At 54.1% G+C, this 17568-nt stretch overlaps 1 protein-coding gene across 6 annotated transcripts in view; it reads left to right on the top strand.

Moving 5' to 3' along the window:
- The window catches only part of IGSF21 (immunoglobin superfamily member 21), a 269749-nt gene that overhangs the window by 18393 nt on the left and 233788 nt on the right, over positions 1-17568 (top strand). The window contains exon 1 of one of the 6 annotated variants that reach the window (XM_060310418.1): positions 9252-9369. The exons of 2 other annotated variants lie outside the window; for them this stretch is intronic. In XM_060310418.1, the coding sequence (XP_060166401.1) occupies positions 9300-9369 (70 nt within the window). In that variant the 5' untranslated portion in view covers positions 9252-9299. Of the gene's footprint in view, positions 1-9251; positions 9370-10297; positions 10316-11069; positions 11158-14520; positions 14676-17568 lie in introns of those variants that run through there. 3 more of the 6 variants (XM_070045886.1, XM_060310425.1, XM_060310431.1) reach the window with 3 other exon arrangements.

Raw genomic sequence — 17568 nt, 5'->3', positions numbered from 1 at the left:
AGCTGAGCATCTTTTCTGGCCATTCCAATCTTTCGACAGTATCTTGACTCTGTTCTGATTCCTGATGCTGAGCCTTGCTCTAGATTTAGACTTCTGGGTCTCTCCATCTCTCTCTCCCTCCTTCCCTTCCTTATTCTCCCTTTGCTTTGCTCATTTTACCACCATACTCTTAATTCCCTGGGGCAAACACAGAGAAGGCATCTAACACAGACTTCCAGAACTACTGACAGCTAAAGCTAAGCCCTGGGACGTGAGTAGGAGCCAGCCAGCCTAAAGGGTGTACATGGGGTACATGGGGGCAGGGTAAGGGAGATAGGAGTAAGGAGGCTGGGGAGGCTGGAAGGGTGTTTCAAGCAGAGGGAACAGCATGTATAAAGGCCTAGAATCAAGAGAGCTTAGTGGGCACTAAGAACCGCAGAGGTGGGTCCAGTGTGGAGATGAAGACCCTTGTAAGCTGTTCCAAGGGTGTTGGCTTTGGTCTTCAGGCCATGAGAAGCCAGTGAAGGATTTTAAGGGGGATGTCCCGACCAGGCCGTAGTCCTTGGTGTGCCCGGGTGACCTGGGACGTGGATAGGCGGGCGTTGTGCTTTATGTGCAGGATAAGGTCCAAGGAATTGTCCAGGAGTCAATTCTGAGGAGACCCAACTGTCCTTCCTTTAGTGTAAGCCTGCATGGGGTTAGGACTGAGGTTACAGCAGGAGCTGGGGGGCCTGGGGAGGCATCTGGGAAGGAAGAGCCAAGTGAGCAGGCAGGTGGGTGCAGGACCCTGATGGTGAAGAGGTTAGGTGAACAGGGGCAGGTGGGCAGCCCTGAGGTTGGCATTCAGGCATCTTGGTAGTGTACCCATCCCTGATGACCGTGAGCGCCTCAAGGGCACAAACTGTGTCCTTCCGCTTCTGTATCCCTGGCACCCAGCTCAGCACCTGGTCCAGAGTAGAAGACGAATGCATATGCGTGGCCTCAATGCCCTTAGTGGAGGTGGACACCCATTAGAACCACTTATTTAAGGGCACTAGAGTAATGCCTTTAGAGTTTGGGACCCCTGTTCCTGTGCTTCTTGGAGCTGTCATGCCCCCAAAGCCTGGGTGCCTTCCCTTGGAATCACACAAAGCTTCAACAATGCCTATGTGTTTCCCATCGTCCCTCAGCATCCCTTTAAAGGGATGGATAACTTTGAGGGTTGAGGGTCCCTCTGTGCTTCCCAATACTCTCCAGTTCCAGGAAAATATTCCAGACCGATTCACCAGCTGTCTCTCTGCAGAGTCAGCCTTTTGACAGGGAAAATGGAAAGAAGGACAGGAAGCTGGGCATGGCAGAACAGGGGTAACATAGGAAGGCAGGGAGGGGACTGGCTTGGGCGTTAAGGGGTTAGCGGGATTGTTTCTGTCAATCAATAGTTGGGGAGAAAAGGGGGGGAATGAAGAGCATCTCTGCAGAGATGTAAAGGTTACAGTGATGACAAATTTCCCTCTGTGGGCTGGGAAAGGACCAGTCAGTGTAGAGTGATCTAATGTCAGGAGACACAGAATCTCAAGATGGGCAAGATGTGTCCACGTCATTATTGTCAAAGCAGGTTTTTAGAGTAGTTTTCATTGTTCCTTTGCCACCCCATTCATTGCTTTCTGTGGTCTTCAAAGACCCTTCCTAACCCCACAGCTTTAGCTCTCTACACACCCCCAGACTCACTTCCTGGACCACCTGCTGCTCTCTGAATGGCAATCTCTGTTCCATCTTTGTAAGGAATGGTGCACACGGCTCTGCCCCCAAAGCTTTTCTCTAATGCCTAGGCATCCTTCAGGTACAGGGTATCTGCTGCATCAGTAGCACAGGAAGGGAGAAAGAGAAGGACGGTGGAGGTAGATTCATGCCCAGCTAAGACATCACCTGTCAGGGGCCTCAGGGAACTAGTTTGGCCTTTTGCCTCTTAGAAATGGGAACTTTGAAGCCCAGAGAAATGGAATCATCTCCCTGTACTATAAATTGAATTGAGATTTTCCTCAAATGTTTCAGGACCTAGAAACTCAAGACAGAAATCAGGCTGACGGGGAGAGGAGGGAATTGTCAGGTCTTACCAGATGGCTTTGTAATTAACCAGAGCATTTTCATTACAAAGACCTTTTACTCACAACTGAACAACTAGCCTGGTTAGCTAGCTCTTCCTTCTTTGCTTCCTGGCCTCTCCAGTACTGTGACTCAGGCCTGAGCAGAGTGGCACTGTAGGTGCCAAGGGGCCAAGTGAAAAGTGCCCAGAACTTCCAGAGCTTCCATTATGACCTGGGAAGACAAGACACACAGGTGAGCCAACTGAAGAGAGTATTACTTCCGTGTTGTGCAGACTATATGCACCTCAAATAGTGAGAATGCAGGGAGCAGACAATCTTGCTTTGGGTCTCAATGTTCTCATCTGTAGTATTATGGACCCATCACACAATTGTGACTAAGGACCTTACGTATATATGTTTGTGACAGCATGCCTCATTGTAAGTATACTAAAGCTTAACGGGCTCTTGAAATAGGAAGCTGGTTTGTTTTACATAATATAGGCCCTCACACTTAAAAGGTTGTAAAAATAGAACAAATCACATGTTGGATGTCGCCACCTGTTGTCTATGGGTGGTATTGCGGCTTGGCAAGGAAAGTAGAAAAGGGCTGCTCCAAGGGTGACCTCGTAAGATTCCAAGCCAGACTTGACAATCATGGAGACAAGAGTCCAAAGCCAGGAATAGGCTGCCTAATGTTGGAGAATGCCATAGAAGATAAGTGAATTGCAGATCCCGTTTACGTTGACCTTTGTCTTTGGTTCGTGGTCACGGCAACCGCCTGCTGAGTCCCTTGAGATCATAACCCTGGAGTCTTCATCCACCCCTCTCCACTGCAAAGTGCAGGAAGCTAAGGATGAAAATAAGGAACCACAGAGTGGGGTAATTATAGCATCCTATGGCTGCCTCGGTCATGGGTAATAGCTACAGCTAATATTTATTGAGTGCTTACATCATTTGAAGGATTGTCTTATTTAATCAGTGAGGTTGGTACTCTTTTTTCCCATCCCCATTATACAGATGAAGAAATCAAAGCACAGGGAGGTTAAATAATTTGTTTGGGTTCTTACAGCAAATCCTTCCTTCCTTCCTCTCTTCCTTCCTTCTATCCTCCCTCCCTCCTCTCCTTCCTTCCTTTCTTGCTTCCTTCCCTCCCTCCAACAGTTATTTCCCGAGTGTTGAAGATGAGATTTGGGTCTAGACAGACCAACTCTAGAGACCACGCTTTTTGCCACGCTCCTGACTACCTCTGTTGCTACCTTCCAACTATGACTAACACCTGTGAGTCCAGGTCTCTCATTCTTAGCAAATTCAATGATATGGGAAAAAGTACAAATCTTGCGGATGCTTTCTAATCTCGATTCATCTATACCCTCCTCCAACCATGTGCTCATTAACCCATCAATCCATCTGTCTACACACCCACCCACCATCACCCATCCACCCTTCTTTCCATCTTTCCATCTGTTCCTCCATCCCCCCATCATCTACCCACAATCCACCCATCCATTCATCCATCTATCCACCCAGTAATTCTCACATCCATGTATCTATCCATCAAAGATCCGTCTAATCCTTCTCTTAGCCATCCATCTTTCTATTCATCCATTCTTCCTTCCTTCTATCCCTGTCTTGAGCACCTACCACCTGCCTGGCACAAGTAATAAAGAGATGAGTCAGATGTGGTCCTTATCTTCATGTTTCTTACAGTTTCAGAAATACATAAAAGCAATATGACCTTACGCAAGGGGCCTCACCTCTCTGTGTCTCAGTTTCTTTGTCTATTCTATGGGGTTAAAAACAGAGCCTTCCTCGTAGGGTATTGAAGAGGATTCAATGAGTTAGTACAAGCAAAATACTTAGAAAAGTACCTAGTACATAGTAAGCACTCAATAAATGTCATCAGTTGTCAGTGGCTATTTTTTTTCTTATCATCATCATCATCATTACCATCATCATCCTTATCACAACTACTATGGTAATCGAAGAAGAGATCAGAAGCCTTGTCCATGGTCAGAGCAGCATCTCCCATCCATCCCATGACCTACAAAACTCTTGATGTGAGATATGAAAAGGTATTTATGCAAAGAGGGTTCTGAAGCCAAACAAGTTTGAACTTCAAGTAAATAAAACCAGAAAACTCTGCAGGATTTCTCATAGCCTTTAAATGCTCATGTGAATTGTAAATCTCCAAGATGTGGAGAATGAACTAACATACAGCATTTCTCAAATATATTGAACCACTGAACCCTCTTTCAAAGAATGTTTTTTTTTTAATTTTAATGTTATCAAGTGTTTTTCTTTTAATTTATTACTTTTATTTATTTATTTATTTTTGCCTGCGTTGGGTCTTCATTGCTGCACGCGGGCTTTCTCTAGTTGCAGCGAGCGGGGGCTACTCCTCGTTGCGGTGCGCGGGCTTCTCATTGCGGTGGCTTCTCTTGTTGCGGAGCACGGGCTCTAGGCGCGCGGGCCTCAGCAGTTGTGGCTCGCGGGCTTCAGTAGTTGCAGCTCGCGGGCTCTAGAGCGCAGGCTCAGTCGTTGCGGCGCACGCGCTTAGCTGCTCCGTGGCATGTGGAATCCTCCTGGACGAGGGCCCGAACCCATGTCCCTTGCCTTGGCAGGCAGATTCTTAACCACTGCGCCACCAGGGAAGCCCCTCAAGGAATGTTTATTACAAACTTGCAAAACAAGTGGTCAGTGGGGCCCAGTTTGGGGAATGCTGGTCTCCAGTGTCAGCTTGGCCTGCTTCTCTCACCCTCCCCACCCCCATGCTGTTCCCCAGATCTTAACTTCCTGTCCCTAACTCCTTCACATTGTCCAGCTCCTTTCTCTGGGCCTGTGGTGCTGAAGCTCATTCAGCAACCACAGCCTCAGATTCCCCATAGACAACCTGCCAGTCTCCTCCCAAGCGGAGACAAGCTGGTTGAGTCCAGGTGGGGCTGAGGTCCATTAAAGACACAGCGCTGGACTTAATTCCAATCAGCCAACTCCGTATCGATTTGGGTCACTGGTGTTAAGGTGTCACTTTCAGTTGCGTTTAATTTAAACAAACAATAAAAAACTCGGTGTTGTCTGGGATGTAGCCTGGGGGATGTTTAATTCCCAGCACGCAGAGGCAGAGGGTAAGGTAAGAAGGAGCCAGAGGACTGCATGAGTGAGTGTGTGAGTGTGTGTGTGTGTGTGTGTGTGTGTGTGTGTGAGAGAGAGAGAGAGGGAGAGAGGGAGAATGCGTGGCTCTCTGGGGCAGAGCCTGGGGAAAGCCCACACTAGGTTCCTGTCCTCAGAATACAACATTCCTCTACCTTTGTCACTTTGGGTAATTCTTTTCACTTCTCTTAGACTCAGTTTACTTATCTATAAATTGGGCTTAGATAAAGCTGCCACAGGGGGCTCTTATGAGAATTAAATGAGATGAGAGAGGTGGAGCACACTGGGCTTATGAAAATTTTGTTTTTAACTCATTTCCCATTGAAATACTGGCTTCCAGGGCATGTGTGTGCCTGTGTGTATCTTGGCCTGGAAGGGTATTTAAGACCTCTGGCTCTGCACTTTTTGTGGGTTTAAATCTGGCCCTATTACTGTGTTGTACTGGGCAAGTTGCTTAGCCTCTCTGTGCCTCTGTTTTCTCATCTGTAAAATAGAAATAACGGTAATACTCACACCATACACTATTGTGAAGATTCAGTGATTCTATTCACATTTTGTATTTGATCAGTGCCTGGCATAGGAGAAGCGCTTTCACAAAGGCTTACTACTCTTAGCATCATTATCCAACCCCATAGGAGGTCCTACTCCAACCAACAGAACCCATCCCTTTGGAAGCCAGGCTGTGGGAGGGAATACTATGCCATACCCTTTCCCTCTCTTGGGAATAAACAAACTAGAGGTCACAGAGGACCCCAGGGCCCCTTTGACCTCTGGGGTTGTTCCCTAGGGTGAGGAGAAGAGAAATTTGCTTTGTGCTATAGTGCCCTCTGTTGGGAGATCCTAGCTCAGCACCATGGACAGAGGGAGGCTGCGGGCAGACAGCCACACCTCCAGCCATCAGCCACGGGGAGGTCCAGGGCTCCCACGCAGCCGGTGCCCCAGGAAGAGGCATGTCCCGCCATGACTCATGGGTCTCAGTGCCAGGACTGCAGAGTGGATGCCCTGCTGCTGGCGGTTGATACATTAGGAGACAGGCGCAGAGTGACGTTAAGCAAATCAAAAGCCTGTGGCTGCCCTGAGTGACTTTTCCCTTGTCTAGGTCACCCTGTGCCCTCTGCTAACCATGCCTCTCAATGCTGCGTATATACCTTTCTCTGAAGCAAGAGAATAGCCTCCAAAGCTGTGTTTTGTGAAACAGGAGCTGGAGGAGTGTATGCCCCCAGGAGAGGGTGTGCAGAGGCAGCAGTATTACTAAGAACAATTACCATATGGTAATAAACATGCACTTTGCAGCTGAGCCCCTTTGGGGAAACCAGTGTGCACCTGGGCAGGATTGTCCTCTCTTGGAACGTGTGATCTAGGGGGCTGTTTATTCTCTGCAAAGGTTCACGGCCACAGGATGCATGCTAGCACCTGCCAGGTGCCAGCCTTGTGCTAGGAGCTGAGGGATGGAGTGGATACCACAAAGTGCCCTGCTCTCATTCATTCATTCATTCTCCCAACAATTATTTATTGAGGGCCTACTATGTGTCAGGCACTGGCTAGGAGGACCAATAATTATAATACGGGGTGATATTAAAAGAGAGATTCGTAAGTCTTGGGGTGAAGGAGGGTTAACTGAGGTCTCCAATGCCCCACCCCATTCCCCAGCCCAATCCTTGGCCCTAGGAAGAAGCCTCTTCTCGATATCAGGTCTCCTTTCCTCCTTGCCGGCCTCTTGCCAGGTGTCATTCGCAGCTGGCATAATGGAGGTGACTGACGGTTGCCTTTCCGGTGCTCCCCACAGGGGTCCCTTTCCCAGCTGGTGGTGTGGACCCAGACTAGGAGGAAGTGTCACCAAGAAAGGCCCTGGAATCCTACCTGATCCCTGGCTCTCCTGGGTAACAGCTGGGCTACAGTGAGTACAGACAGTAAGCCTCACATATGCAGGATTTCACCTGGCGAACTGTTACCTGTCCACCTGCCTGGCTGCACTCTGATTTGCAGCTGGGCTTACAGAGCAGGAACGCCCGTACGGGGGTGCCTGGCATTGACCTGAGGAGCTCAGACCAACATGAGGGTCTTCCCAGCTGGAGGCTGCTTCCCAGCAGGGAAGGCCCTGGCACAGAGGGCTTAGCACCTGCGATGCATTTGGATTCTGTCAGCTTTGTTCTGGGCCGGAGGTGGGGAGGGGGAGGGGCAGAGAAGAGGCAGTCAGGGACTGTGTCCCATGGCACGGCTGGGGCAGCCCAGAAAGAAGGTGAGGGGGAGAGGTGACCTCAAGCTGACCCTCAGCAGCTTGGAGAAGGGTGGACCTAGGTGGGTGGGGGTAAGAGGGAGCAAAGAACAGCCAGGCGAAGGGAGAAGAAAGGGTCTAAGACTCCAGCGTTCAAGCCGTATCCAGCCTAATCAACTTCAGCCAATTAGTCTGATTCAAAAAAAAAAAAAAACCACAAACCACGTAGGGACAAACTGTAATCAAACACCCATTTATAAGGGTTTATTAGGATCATTATTATTATTTTACTGAGAGGATCGTTCTAAAGCCTGTCAGGTGAACGTGTGCTTTCAGATCTTCAGAAATGCAAATCGCTCCTTCCCTGGGGTGGGCGGGCATGAGCTGCAGCAGAGCAGCCCCGGGAGGTGATGTGGTGAGGCTCGGAGAGGGCATTTGGCGGGACCAGCTCCCTGCCATGGGGCATCTCTGCGCAAGGCTGACCAAGAGACAGCCTAGCAGCCACCCACTGCCCACTCCATTCCCCACACCCCTTCAAAGGGCTGCTGGAGATGGAACTGGCTTTGTACCCACTGTCCATTTAGGTAAACAGAGTGACAGCCTGACGCAGCAACCTGACATAGATAGAGAAGCTGGGGATTCTCCTTAGAATGCCATGGAGTGAAATTCCGTGCTCTGAACTTCCCCATCTAACGTCACCCCTGACCACTCCCAGGGCTGGAGTACCTCTCCCCTCCCAGGGCTCACAGCCAGACCTGAGGCTCAATGGTTGGTGTGTGTGTGCGCGCGCGTGTGTGTGTGTCGGTGGGAGGATAATGATAAGACACAAGTCCCAAACCCCAATCCTCAGGCCCAGGGAGAAGAGGAATCGGGTCTGCCCAAAGGGTGAAACACGCAGCTCCTTACCCATTTCTGCCTGGGTCCAGGAATGTGGCTATTCTTGGAAGAAAGAACAAAACATATCCCATTTCCATGTGTGCCTGGGGGAGGGCAGCCATAATTTGGAAGTTTCAGAACACCGATGCCCCTAATCCTTAATAGGGGGTAAGACCACTGCTCCCGTGCCACACCCTGCCTGTTTGGCTCCACGGATGGCCTCGCTTTCAAGGGGGAGGCTGCCTCCCTCCACCAGGCTGGGGGTCGGCGCGCAGGCGAGGGTGTCCCAGGGACGGGATTAGGTGAAGCGGGATCAGATGGAGCTTGGCCTGGAGGGCAGGGGTGCTCGGTCAGCTGGGGGAGGGTTACCGAGCTACGGGCTGCAAGCGAGTTGTGAGTGAGGAGGGGAACCTGGGGGGAAGAGGGGCGGGGGAGGGGGAGGGGTGGAAGATCGCTAGGAGGGGGAGGGGGACGGGAGGTGGGAGGCTCTCCTTCTCCCTGCAATAAATCGGCTTAGCGGACGAGAACCGAACAGCGCAGAAAGGATTAAAGAAAAGTCTGTATAATACAGCCGAGAGAGCGGCGAGTGGAGGGCGGGGAGAGGGGGAGGGACGGAGGGAGGGCGAGGGGAGGGGCGCTCGCGCAGCCTGGAGAGGCGAGCGCGAGGCGGAGAGAGCGCGATTCGGCTCCAAGCTCCGGCGCTGCCGCCGATCCGACTCCGGGCTTCGGTGGACACCGCGCGGAGCCGAGGATCCGGGAGCTGCGGCGCGCCCGGAGGTCGCCCCGAGCGCGAGGGTCGCGGCGCCCGGCAGAGGCCGAGCCTAGTCTAGCCCGGCGTCCGGGCGGCCCGGCCGCGACGGCATGGGGGCGCCCCCGCGGCGCCCCGTGCTGCCCGCCACTGGCTCGGCCGGCGGCCGGAGGCAGGAGCGCGCCTGAGCCCATGGCTAGGGGCCCCGCCGCCGCCGCCGCCGCCGCCGCCGCCGCCGCCGCCTCGCCGCCGCCGCCAGCTGCCGGGCACCATGCGAGCCGCCCCGAGCCTCCGCGGCTGCGCCTGCCTGCTGCTCCCAGCGATCCTGGACCTGGCGCGCGGTGAGTGAGCGGGCGCGGGCCGGAGCCTGGCTGGGGATGCGCGCGGGGGCGGGCAGCTGGCGGCGGGCGCGGGCCAGGGTCGCTCCTGAGAGGCTCCGGGTCCGAGCCCCGCTCCCGGCGTGGGGGTCTGCAGAGGTGATCTGCTTGACGAGGGAGGGAGGATGTCTCCTTTGAAGAGAGCGCTCGTGGGTCTGTGCCAGGGTGTGCGTGTGCGCGTGTGTATGAGCGTGTGTCTTTGTTGCGTCTCAGTGTGAGGGTGTCCGGGAGGGAGCTGTGTGTGGAGAGGCTGCCGGAGTGCATTTGGAGATGTGAGTGTGTGTGATGGTGTGTGAGCGAGTGAGTGTCTGGAGGGGTGTTTGAGTGTCCATGTCAGTTACACAGAGGTGTGTGTGTGAGAAAGCGTGTGAGCCAGTGTTTGGGGGTGTGAGCGGGTGCCAGCTTCTCGGTGAGGGTGTGAAGTGTGTGAGCTTGTGTCATCGCATGTGTGAGCGTGTTACAGGGTGGATGAGTGTGTGAGGTGCGGCGTTGCACGCGTGTCCCAAGTGTATGGGTCCCTTTAGGGATGTGTGACAGGGAGTGGCTGTATTTCTGTTGGGGGGGGGGCACGGGGCGTGTGTGCATAGGAGGTGGGAGTGTGACACTTGAGCAGGAGTGTACGTCTCTGGGATGTGTGGAGGTGCAGGCATGCGGGGGTTGTGTTGCTTCGTGGGCCAGGAGTGTGTGTGCGTGCAGTGGAGTGTGTGGTTCTAGTGTGGAGGGAGGCATGGACGCGTCCGGGGGCTGAGAAGGTCTGAGCAGCGGTGTGTGTGCGTCCCGCATGGACTTGGTCCCGGCTGGGCTGGACCCATTGGAAGGAGGTCCCTAGAGAGAGTGATTGGTGCCTCCGCAGCTCCAGGGTCCAGGGTTCGCCGAAGCCTCGATGCTTCCAGCCCGGCGCCGCCGCCTGGTGGGTCTTAAGTGGCGCGGCAGTCCAACCTGGCGACCCCGGCACCTTTCGGGCAGCGAGCCAACACATTCGCTACGAGCTGGGCGGGAGGGAGGCTGGACCGGCGAAGAGCCGTGGGCGCGGAGACTAGAGGGTGCGCGTCCGCGATTACCCCCTAAGCCTAGTACCAAACCTGGATGCCCAGAACCAGCCCGTCTGGAGTTACATCCTGGCTCTGCCGCGGAGGCGGAGGAGGATGCGGGGTGCCAAAACGTAGCCATTGTGACCAGTAGGGTCTCAGTCCCTAGCCCAACTGGGTGATGAAGGTGGGGGAACCATCTCTGTCCTCTGCCGTGTGTGTGCCTTGCCCCACCGGGAGGTGCTTAGCCAAACTCTGAGAGAGTGCCTTCCGGGAAGGGGTGTCCCCCCTAAAATAACCGCACCCCGTCTACCCCGAGGTCCTTGAAGAGTGCTTGGTCTGTTGATGGGAGAAGCTGCAGAATTCGAGCCTGAATGGTGGTCCTGCTGGCAGAGAGCGGGGAGGGGTTGGTGTAAAGCAGAAGTAATGCAAGCCCTGTACTTTGTCCCCTTACCCTTGGAACAACAGACCTTCCAAAGTGATGAAAATCTCCCCCCAACTTTGGGGTGACGGCTCCCTCCCTCGGATGCCTCTAGAGGGAAAGGTTATATGGGGGCGGGGAGGGGGTGGTGTCCCGGTTCCAGCGCAACGGAGAGGGCACTGGGCTTTGTTGAAAGGCACCTGGCGCCCTCACCTGGACATTGAAGGGAGCGGGGATGGCTGCGGGGAGGAGGGGAGCACCCCTTTCCCCCGGAATGCGCGGAACCAGAGAGACGCGGCAGGGGTGAGGATGGCGACTGATGGGAAAGGCTTTGGTGGGAAACCCCGCTCCGTCAGGACCCCACCCTGCGATTTTCCCCAGAACCCGCGAGCAGCGTTCTTCGGGTTGCGGGGCTGCGGAGAGCTGAGCCGGCGTCTTGGCGCCTCCACTCCCCTGGCCCGCCTCTGCAACTGGCTGGAGGCTGGGGGATCTGGCGCCGGGGGTGAGCGCCTCTGGGCCGGGGGCAGCCGGCATGGCCTCTGAGCTCCGCTGCTCAGGGTGAGGGAAGAGCGCTGATCCGGATCGCAGATGGGAAACTTTCCGAGCGTGGGGCGCGCGCAGGGGTCCTGGGAAGCCGGGGAGCCCTCCCTTCCCTGCAGAGATGAGAGTGCTCGAGAGTGGGATCCCTCCTTACCCGCTCCACATCCGTGCCCACGAAGGGGTGGGAGCACGAGAAGGGTCTGTACGAGATGCAACAGGCCGGCTTGCCGGGGGAGGGCGCCCTTCCTGGACGTGACCGAGAGCCGTGCACCTGGCACTTGGCTGTGCCGGACCCCCTGCCAGGGGCTGCTTCGGAGGGCGGGGAGGGTAGAGTCCAGGGCAGGCATTCAGAAACACGCCTGCCCAGTGGGGGCAATGGCGGTCACTACTAGGGAGAGGCACGGGCAGTGCGCCCTCGCCGGTTCTGTTCCTATGGGCCGCAGAGCCAAGGGGCTCACCTTTGTGGAGGGGTGGGTCTGTGCACTGGGAGGACAGAGCAGTCGGCTGCACACAGGACTGGCTGGGCTGGAAGTTCCTGCCCCTGCTTCCACTCCCCAGTATCTTGACTCTCCAAGAGGAGAAACCCGCTTGGTTTTTAACTCCTCAGTTCCCATTTTACCTGGTCTGGGCACTACTGGGAAGGCAGTGATGCACTCGTGCCTGGGCGGTGGCCTGGGAGAGAGAGGGCACCGGGCCCTGGGGGCGCGGGGAAGAGAGTGATTCATGGACCTGCCTCTTTGGGCCGTGGCGAAGTCTCCGCGAAGGCTAGCAGTGGGCAGGCCGAGTTAGGACGCGCCAAAGGCCCCAGCCACAGGCCCTTCCAGTTCTCTCTCGGCAGCCGCGTGTCAACGGGTGGGTGGGATGCGGGGGCGGACTCGGATGAGCCGAGGAAGCCGCAGCACCGAGACTGCAGGGGAGCTGTGCATGCACAAGCTGGCGTGAGGACTTTACGTACTTATGCTCCCTCACCATCTCCACCCGACGCTGTGGGCGCGGGGCGGGGCTCAGGCCCCTGCCCGGCTTGCTCTCAGCCCCTGGCGGGGGAGTTAAGGGCCCTGCCGGGGCCAGGCTGCTCCGCCCCTGCTCCCCTTGCCGCCCCGACCCCAGCCTGGCCCCTCCGCCAGCAATAAACCCCACTCCCTTCCCACCCAAGGTGCAAACTGGAGTTTTTCCTGAGAGGTTGAATTAGTTTTTGCTTTTTAAGTGCAGGGGATGTTAGAGCTGAAAGCGACCTCCAAGATCTCTTACTTCATTGGTTCTGAAACTTCTAATTTTTACCAGGAGAACCCTTTTAGTGTAGGAACTGATTACCACCCCCTAAACCTGTTGCCTTGGACAAGATGATAGGCACAAAAGGACAGCTGCCCTGGTGGAAGCGGGTACTGAGACCTGGCATCGAACGGTCTTTCCGCAGCTGTCCCCTTAAACAATCTAACATTGCTCCTCTCCTTGTATCATAGCTGTGTTTTTGTGTTTTTTTTCAATAGCCAGTATTACACGGATCAGCTGTAGTGTGGCCAGCACGTGCTAACTGCTGCACAGTCCTCGCCCACTGCAAGATGGGTTTAAGCTCTTCTTTTCACAGATTAGGAAACGGAGGCCCAGAGTTTTAAGATTTGTTAATGGCATGAGTACTGGAGCCTTCAGCGCCAGGCTCCCTCTTCCCTTCCAGTGTTCCTTGGACAGGGCGTGTGGGCAAGGGCTGGCAAGGTACCAGTGATGCCTTAGATTGGCCTGGCTACCCCAGCTTTTCAGAACATCTGTCTCACCCAGACCGGAACCTTGCTACAGTTGGAGGGAGGGGCGGTGGGGGAGGGGCGGTGGAAGGCGATTAAGTGACGCGCTGGGGTTTCTGGGTTATAGCAGTGGTGACTTCAAAGCCGGAGACCAAAGAGCCAAACAAAGAGGAGGCTGGTTAGTTCTGTTAACTGGGTTTCCTGGGATCCATGGAGGCGTCTAACCTGGCTTGCCACCCAGTCCACCTCTGCTCCATCCCCGGGCCCCTTGAAATTCATTTATTTAGCCCTGACTGAGCTCCCACTCTGTGCCAGCACGGTGCCATGCGCCTTGTTCTTCTTGTCTTGTTTAATAACCACCCTGAGAGTTAAAGTGATTTTCCAGGTGGGGAAGCTGAGGCTCAGAGAGGTTAAATGACTTGTCCACGGCCGCCCAGTCAGTAAGTGGCAAGCTGAGATTCAGACCCAGGACTGTCTCTTTCCCTCTGTGCTCTGCTGTCTCCTGGTGAGAAGGGGTCTCAGTCGCTTCCTCGGCTCCAGCCACACAGACAGTTGTTGTGTGTCCAATGCCCAGTCCGGATGCCTTACTCTTTCCCAAATCCCAGTGAGATAAAATTGTCCAGTATGTTCATCTGCACAGATGGGAGACGGGGTGTCCCTGAAAGCCCTCGTCATCATCAAGAGAATGAATGGGCATCTGTTGTGGGCAGAGCACATCTGAAAAGAGAAAGACCTATGACGGTGACCGTCATTCCAGTGGGGCGAGGGGTCGGGCATGTACCCATAAAGATGAATGAAAATCCAGGTGGAAATTTGTTGATACCTGCTAGATGCCAAGTGGATTGATGTCCCCTACAGGAGGTTCTCGGGGGAAGAGTGATTATTTGGGGGGTATAAAGGGAATGCTTCAGAGAGGAGGGAGAACTTGAGCTAGACCTTGAAGCAAAGGGAGAACATTAATAAGCCCAGGGCTAATGCGCCAGGGAGGGAAACGCGTGGGAGCAGAGAACTGGAGGTAGGACTGTGTGTGGTGGGACCAGCTCAACTCAAGGCTGTCTTTCTTGAGTCTAGCTGAAGATTGAGAGGAAGAAGAGTGACATTACGGAGAGCTCCCATTTATCACGCACCTGTTAGACGTGCTTTACGCATTAAATGCTCTAAACAGTCCATGAGGCGGTGTCATTAGCCATGTTTTGCGGGTGAGGACAAGAGGCCCAAGATACCTCTCTCTTTCTCTCCCTCCCCCCTTCCTTCCTTTCTTTTCTTTCTTAAATAATGAATGAGGCTCAGAACCTTTTTTAAGTGGAAGAACCAGGAGTTTCAAACCCAGGTCTGAAGGAATCCAAAGACACGGCTGCTCCTGGAGGAGAGGAGAAAGGATTTATTTTTTCTTCGCTGGAAGGAGGAATGCAGCGGCTTCTACCACATGCAAGAGGGTGCAAAGCGTCCCCGCTTTAAATGAGAAATGTCAGTGGAGGTGAAACGTGGGACATTGATTCCTAAGAGGCGTCTGTCTTCAGGATGAAGTTCCTGGGAAGGAACCAGGTGGGTGAGATCCTGGAACCCACCTTGACACTTGCAGTGAGGTCCGGTGGCAGAGGGGGCTCGTGATCCCCGAGACCTATTGGTCAAGATTCCATGGATGGAGCAAATAAATACAGTATGTACGTAGCTAGAGGTTTAGAGAGTAGCAGCCCAAAGGAGCAGGAAAGGACATTGTGACACCCAGGAAAGGAATCTGGCATTTAGCGTGTCCACCAGCCGTTCCTACTTCTCCCGGCAACACGTCAGATGTGCCCTGGGGAATTATTCACCACCGTACTAACTGCACTCCATCTTGGTAGGTTGGAACAGTCAGCTAAGTCATCCCCAAGATGAGCCCATCTGACAAAGTCTCCCTGGAAGCTGAATATTGAACAGAGGAAGACAGAGAACTACTGGAAAGTCCCCCTTATCAATGGGGACCCCCAAGACGCTGTGCTTTTCTGGTTTCCCCAGGGCTAATAATGATGGGACCTTCCTCCCAGGGTGTTGACAGGATGGAACGAATCATGACGTACAAAGCTCTTTGCTTAATCCTGTGGGCTCAGATGACTGTTAGCAGTATTAACCATGGCTACATCAGAGCTGCGCTAGCTCAAGCCGCGTGGGTCCTCCCAATACCAGGCCCAGTTTGTCCTTGGGTTCCATGAATTCCCCCTAATGTTCCGCCAGTTACTGTTTTTGGCTTGAGTCGTCTGGAGTTGATTTCTGCCTCTTATAGAGAAGGACTCCACTTGATACCCTCCCTCGGCATGACGAGCCTTAGAGTTGCTGATTACCGCTCTTGGTAACTCCTGGAGGACGGTTCACGGCCTGCTGCCTGGGGGTGACTGATTCCCCCGCCTGCTCCCTGGCTTTCCCTGGAGGCTCGACGCATTGTCCCCCATCCACACCCACACTGGGGGCAGTCAAAACCCAAGACCCGAGTTGTTTCTCCCAGTGAAATTCGGGGGTAGAACCAGTCTCACTGGGACCCTCCCATCCCCCACCCTAGTAGACTAGAAGCTGCATGAAGCTGGGGACCCCGTCTGGTTCTGCTCTTCCCCACAAAACACATGGCGGATGCTCACCCACAACCGCTCACGGTGGGTTGTTTGGATGAATAGAGCATCTTTGGCCTTTAGACATGTGCGTCCTGGTGCTGGGGTACGTGGAGAGGTGTTGGGTGTGTGGCTTTCTACAGAAAAGTGTACGCAAAGGCTTATGACGTGTGACATTTAGGCTGGATTCACAGGTGAACTTCCTGTTGGTAAATTTCTGCTCCCGGAACTACATTCTGTCTTTCTTGAAGACTCTCAGATAATCAAAGTGATGCCTACTCTGACTCCAGACCTCCTAACTCTCTACCTGCTGGTGGTACTTGAGCGTGGACGAGATGCTTCCATGCCCATCCTTCCATTTAGTTCTCACATCAGACGTGAAAGGGAAACTGAGCCTCAGGGAGATGGAAAGATGGTGGTAGGAAGTGGCTGGACTGGAATCTGGATTTTGTCGCTGCACGCTCAGCCTTCCTTCCCGCCCCAACCCATTGCGCTGTTTCATTCACACACACCCCTAGGTTTTTGGAATGAGACAGGTCAGCTCCCCATGAGCTCACAGGCCAGTAAACAGACCAGAAAGCTTGCCCTGTGAGCTGAGTGCTGGTGTAGCCATTTTGCTGATGTGACCTCCTCCCTCCTCCACGGCTGTCCAGATGGGTGTTGTATCCCCAGTCCACAGGGGAGGTTGCTGCTGCAGTCACACGGCCTGGGGACCGGAGCCGCCACCTCTCTGCCCCGCAGACTTGGCCTCTGCTCAGAGGTTTCTGGCCTTAGCCTCATGTCCTCCACCTCCTCCCCCACGTCTGCCCTTTCCTGGCTCAGAGAGCAGACATCTGCCCTCAGCCAGCACAGCCCCTGACTCCCCGTACATCTCCCTCCAAGTCTCTGCTCACCCACTTCTTGCCCTCCACAACACCCCTACCCCTGCTGACTCAGGTGTCCCCTGTGAGTGCTGCCAGCAGCACTTTGGCAACATGCTGTTAAAACAACCCTCCTCTGGGGCTGGAAATGGTCATCGGTTGGTCTCCCCATTGAACAGAGAGCTCTTGAGGGCAGGCATCCCTGCACCACTGGCTCTGGCACAAGGCCTGGCTCTGAGCAAATCTTCAAGATGTGTTTGTTGAATGACTGACTGACTGATGAATGAATAATGTCTCCCCTGAATCTGGGGTTTGGTCGAGACACTGAGCCCAGGGCCTGTTTCCTGGCCCTGCTCAATCACCTCTGGAAGTCCTTTCTGGTGTGAGAATGTGTCCATTGTCCAGCTCTGCCCACCATCACTCAAACTGGCATCACGGCTGGCGTCTGGGGGATGAGCCAACAGTAGAAGGTGGAGGGAAGACTAAAGGGCTTCCTGTTCCTTCTGGGTTCTCCTTGTTTGGTGATGGGTGCAGGGTTTGGGGAAGGAGGGAAGGAAGGAAGAAAGGAGGGGGAGGAAGGAAGGAAGGAAGGAAGGAGGGGGCAACTATTATGTGCTAAGTCTCGTGCTAGCCATGTTCCCACAAAGTCATATTAAAGCCTCCCAGAAACCCCCGTTTGGGAGATAACAGTCTCCCCATTTTACAGATGAGGAATGAGGCTTAGAGAGAGCGTGTGATTTGCCTAAAGTCCCACTGCTGGTGAGGGACAGACCTGGATTCACAACCGGGCATCGATTTACACATCTCTCCCCAGCTCTGAGTTTACCTTATTGGTGGCTTGAAATTGACCAGGGCAGGAGTATTTATACCATGGAATGAGCAAACACTGCAGATCAGAGCTCTCCCCAGCCCAGAGCTAGCTGTTAAACATTTACCAGCACGCCGCTGGGCCTGCCCATCCTTCCTCGCTCACTGTCTCTGTGGAAGAGCCACTCG

Source organism: Globicephala melas, chromosome 1, assembly GCF_963455315.2.
Source record: "Globicephala melas chromosome 1, mGloMel1.2, whole genome shotgun sequence".
NCBI classification, from domain to species: Eukaryota; Metazoa; Chordata; class Mammalia; order Artiodactyla; family Delphinidae; genus Globicephala; species Globicephala melas.
The sequence above is the reverse complement of the archived record's forward strand: the minus strand, read 5'-3'. Positions and strand labels throughout refer to the sequence as shown.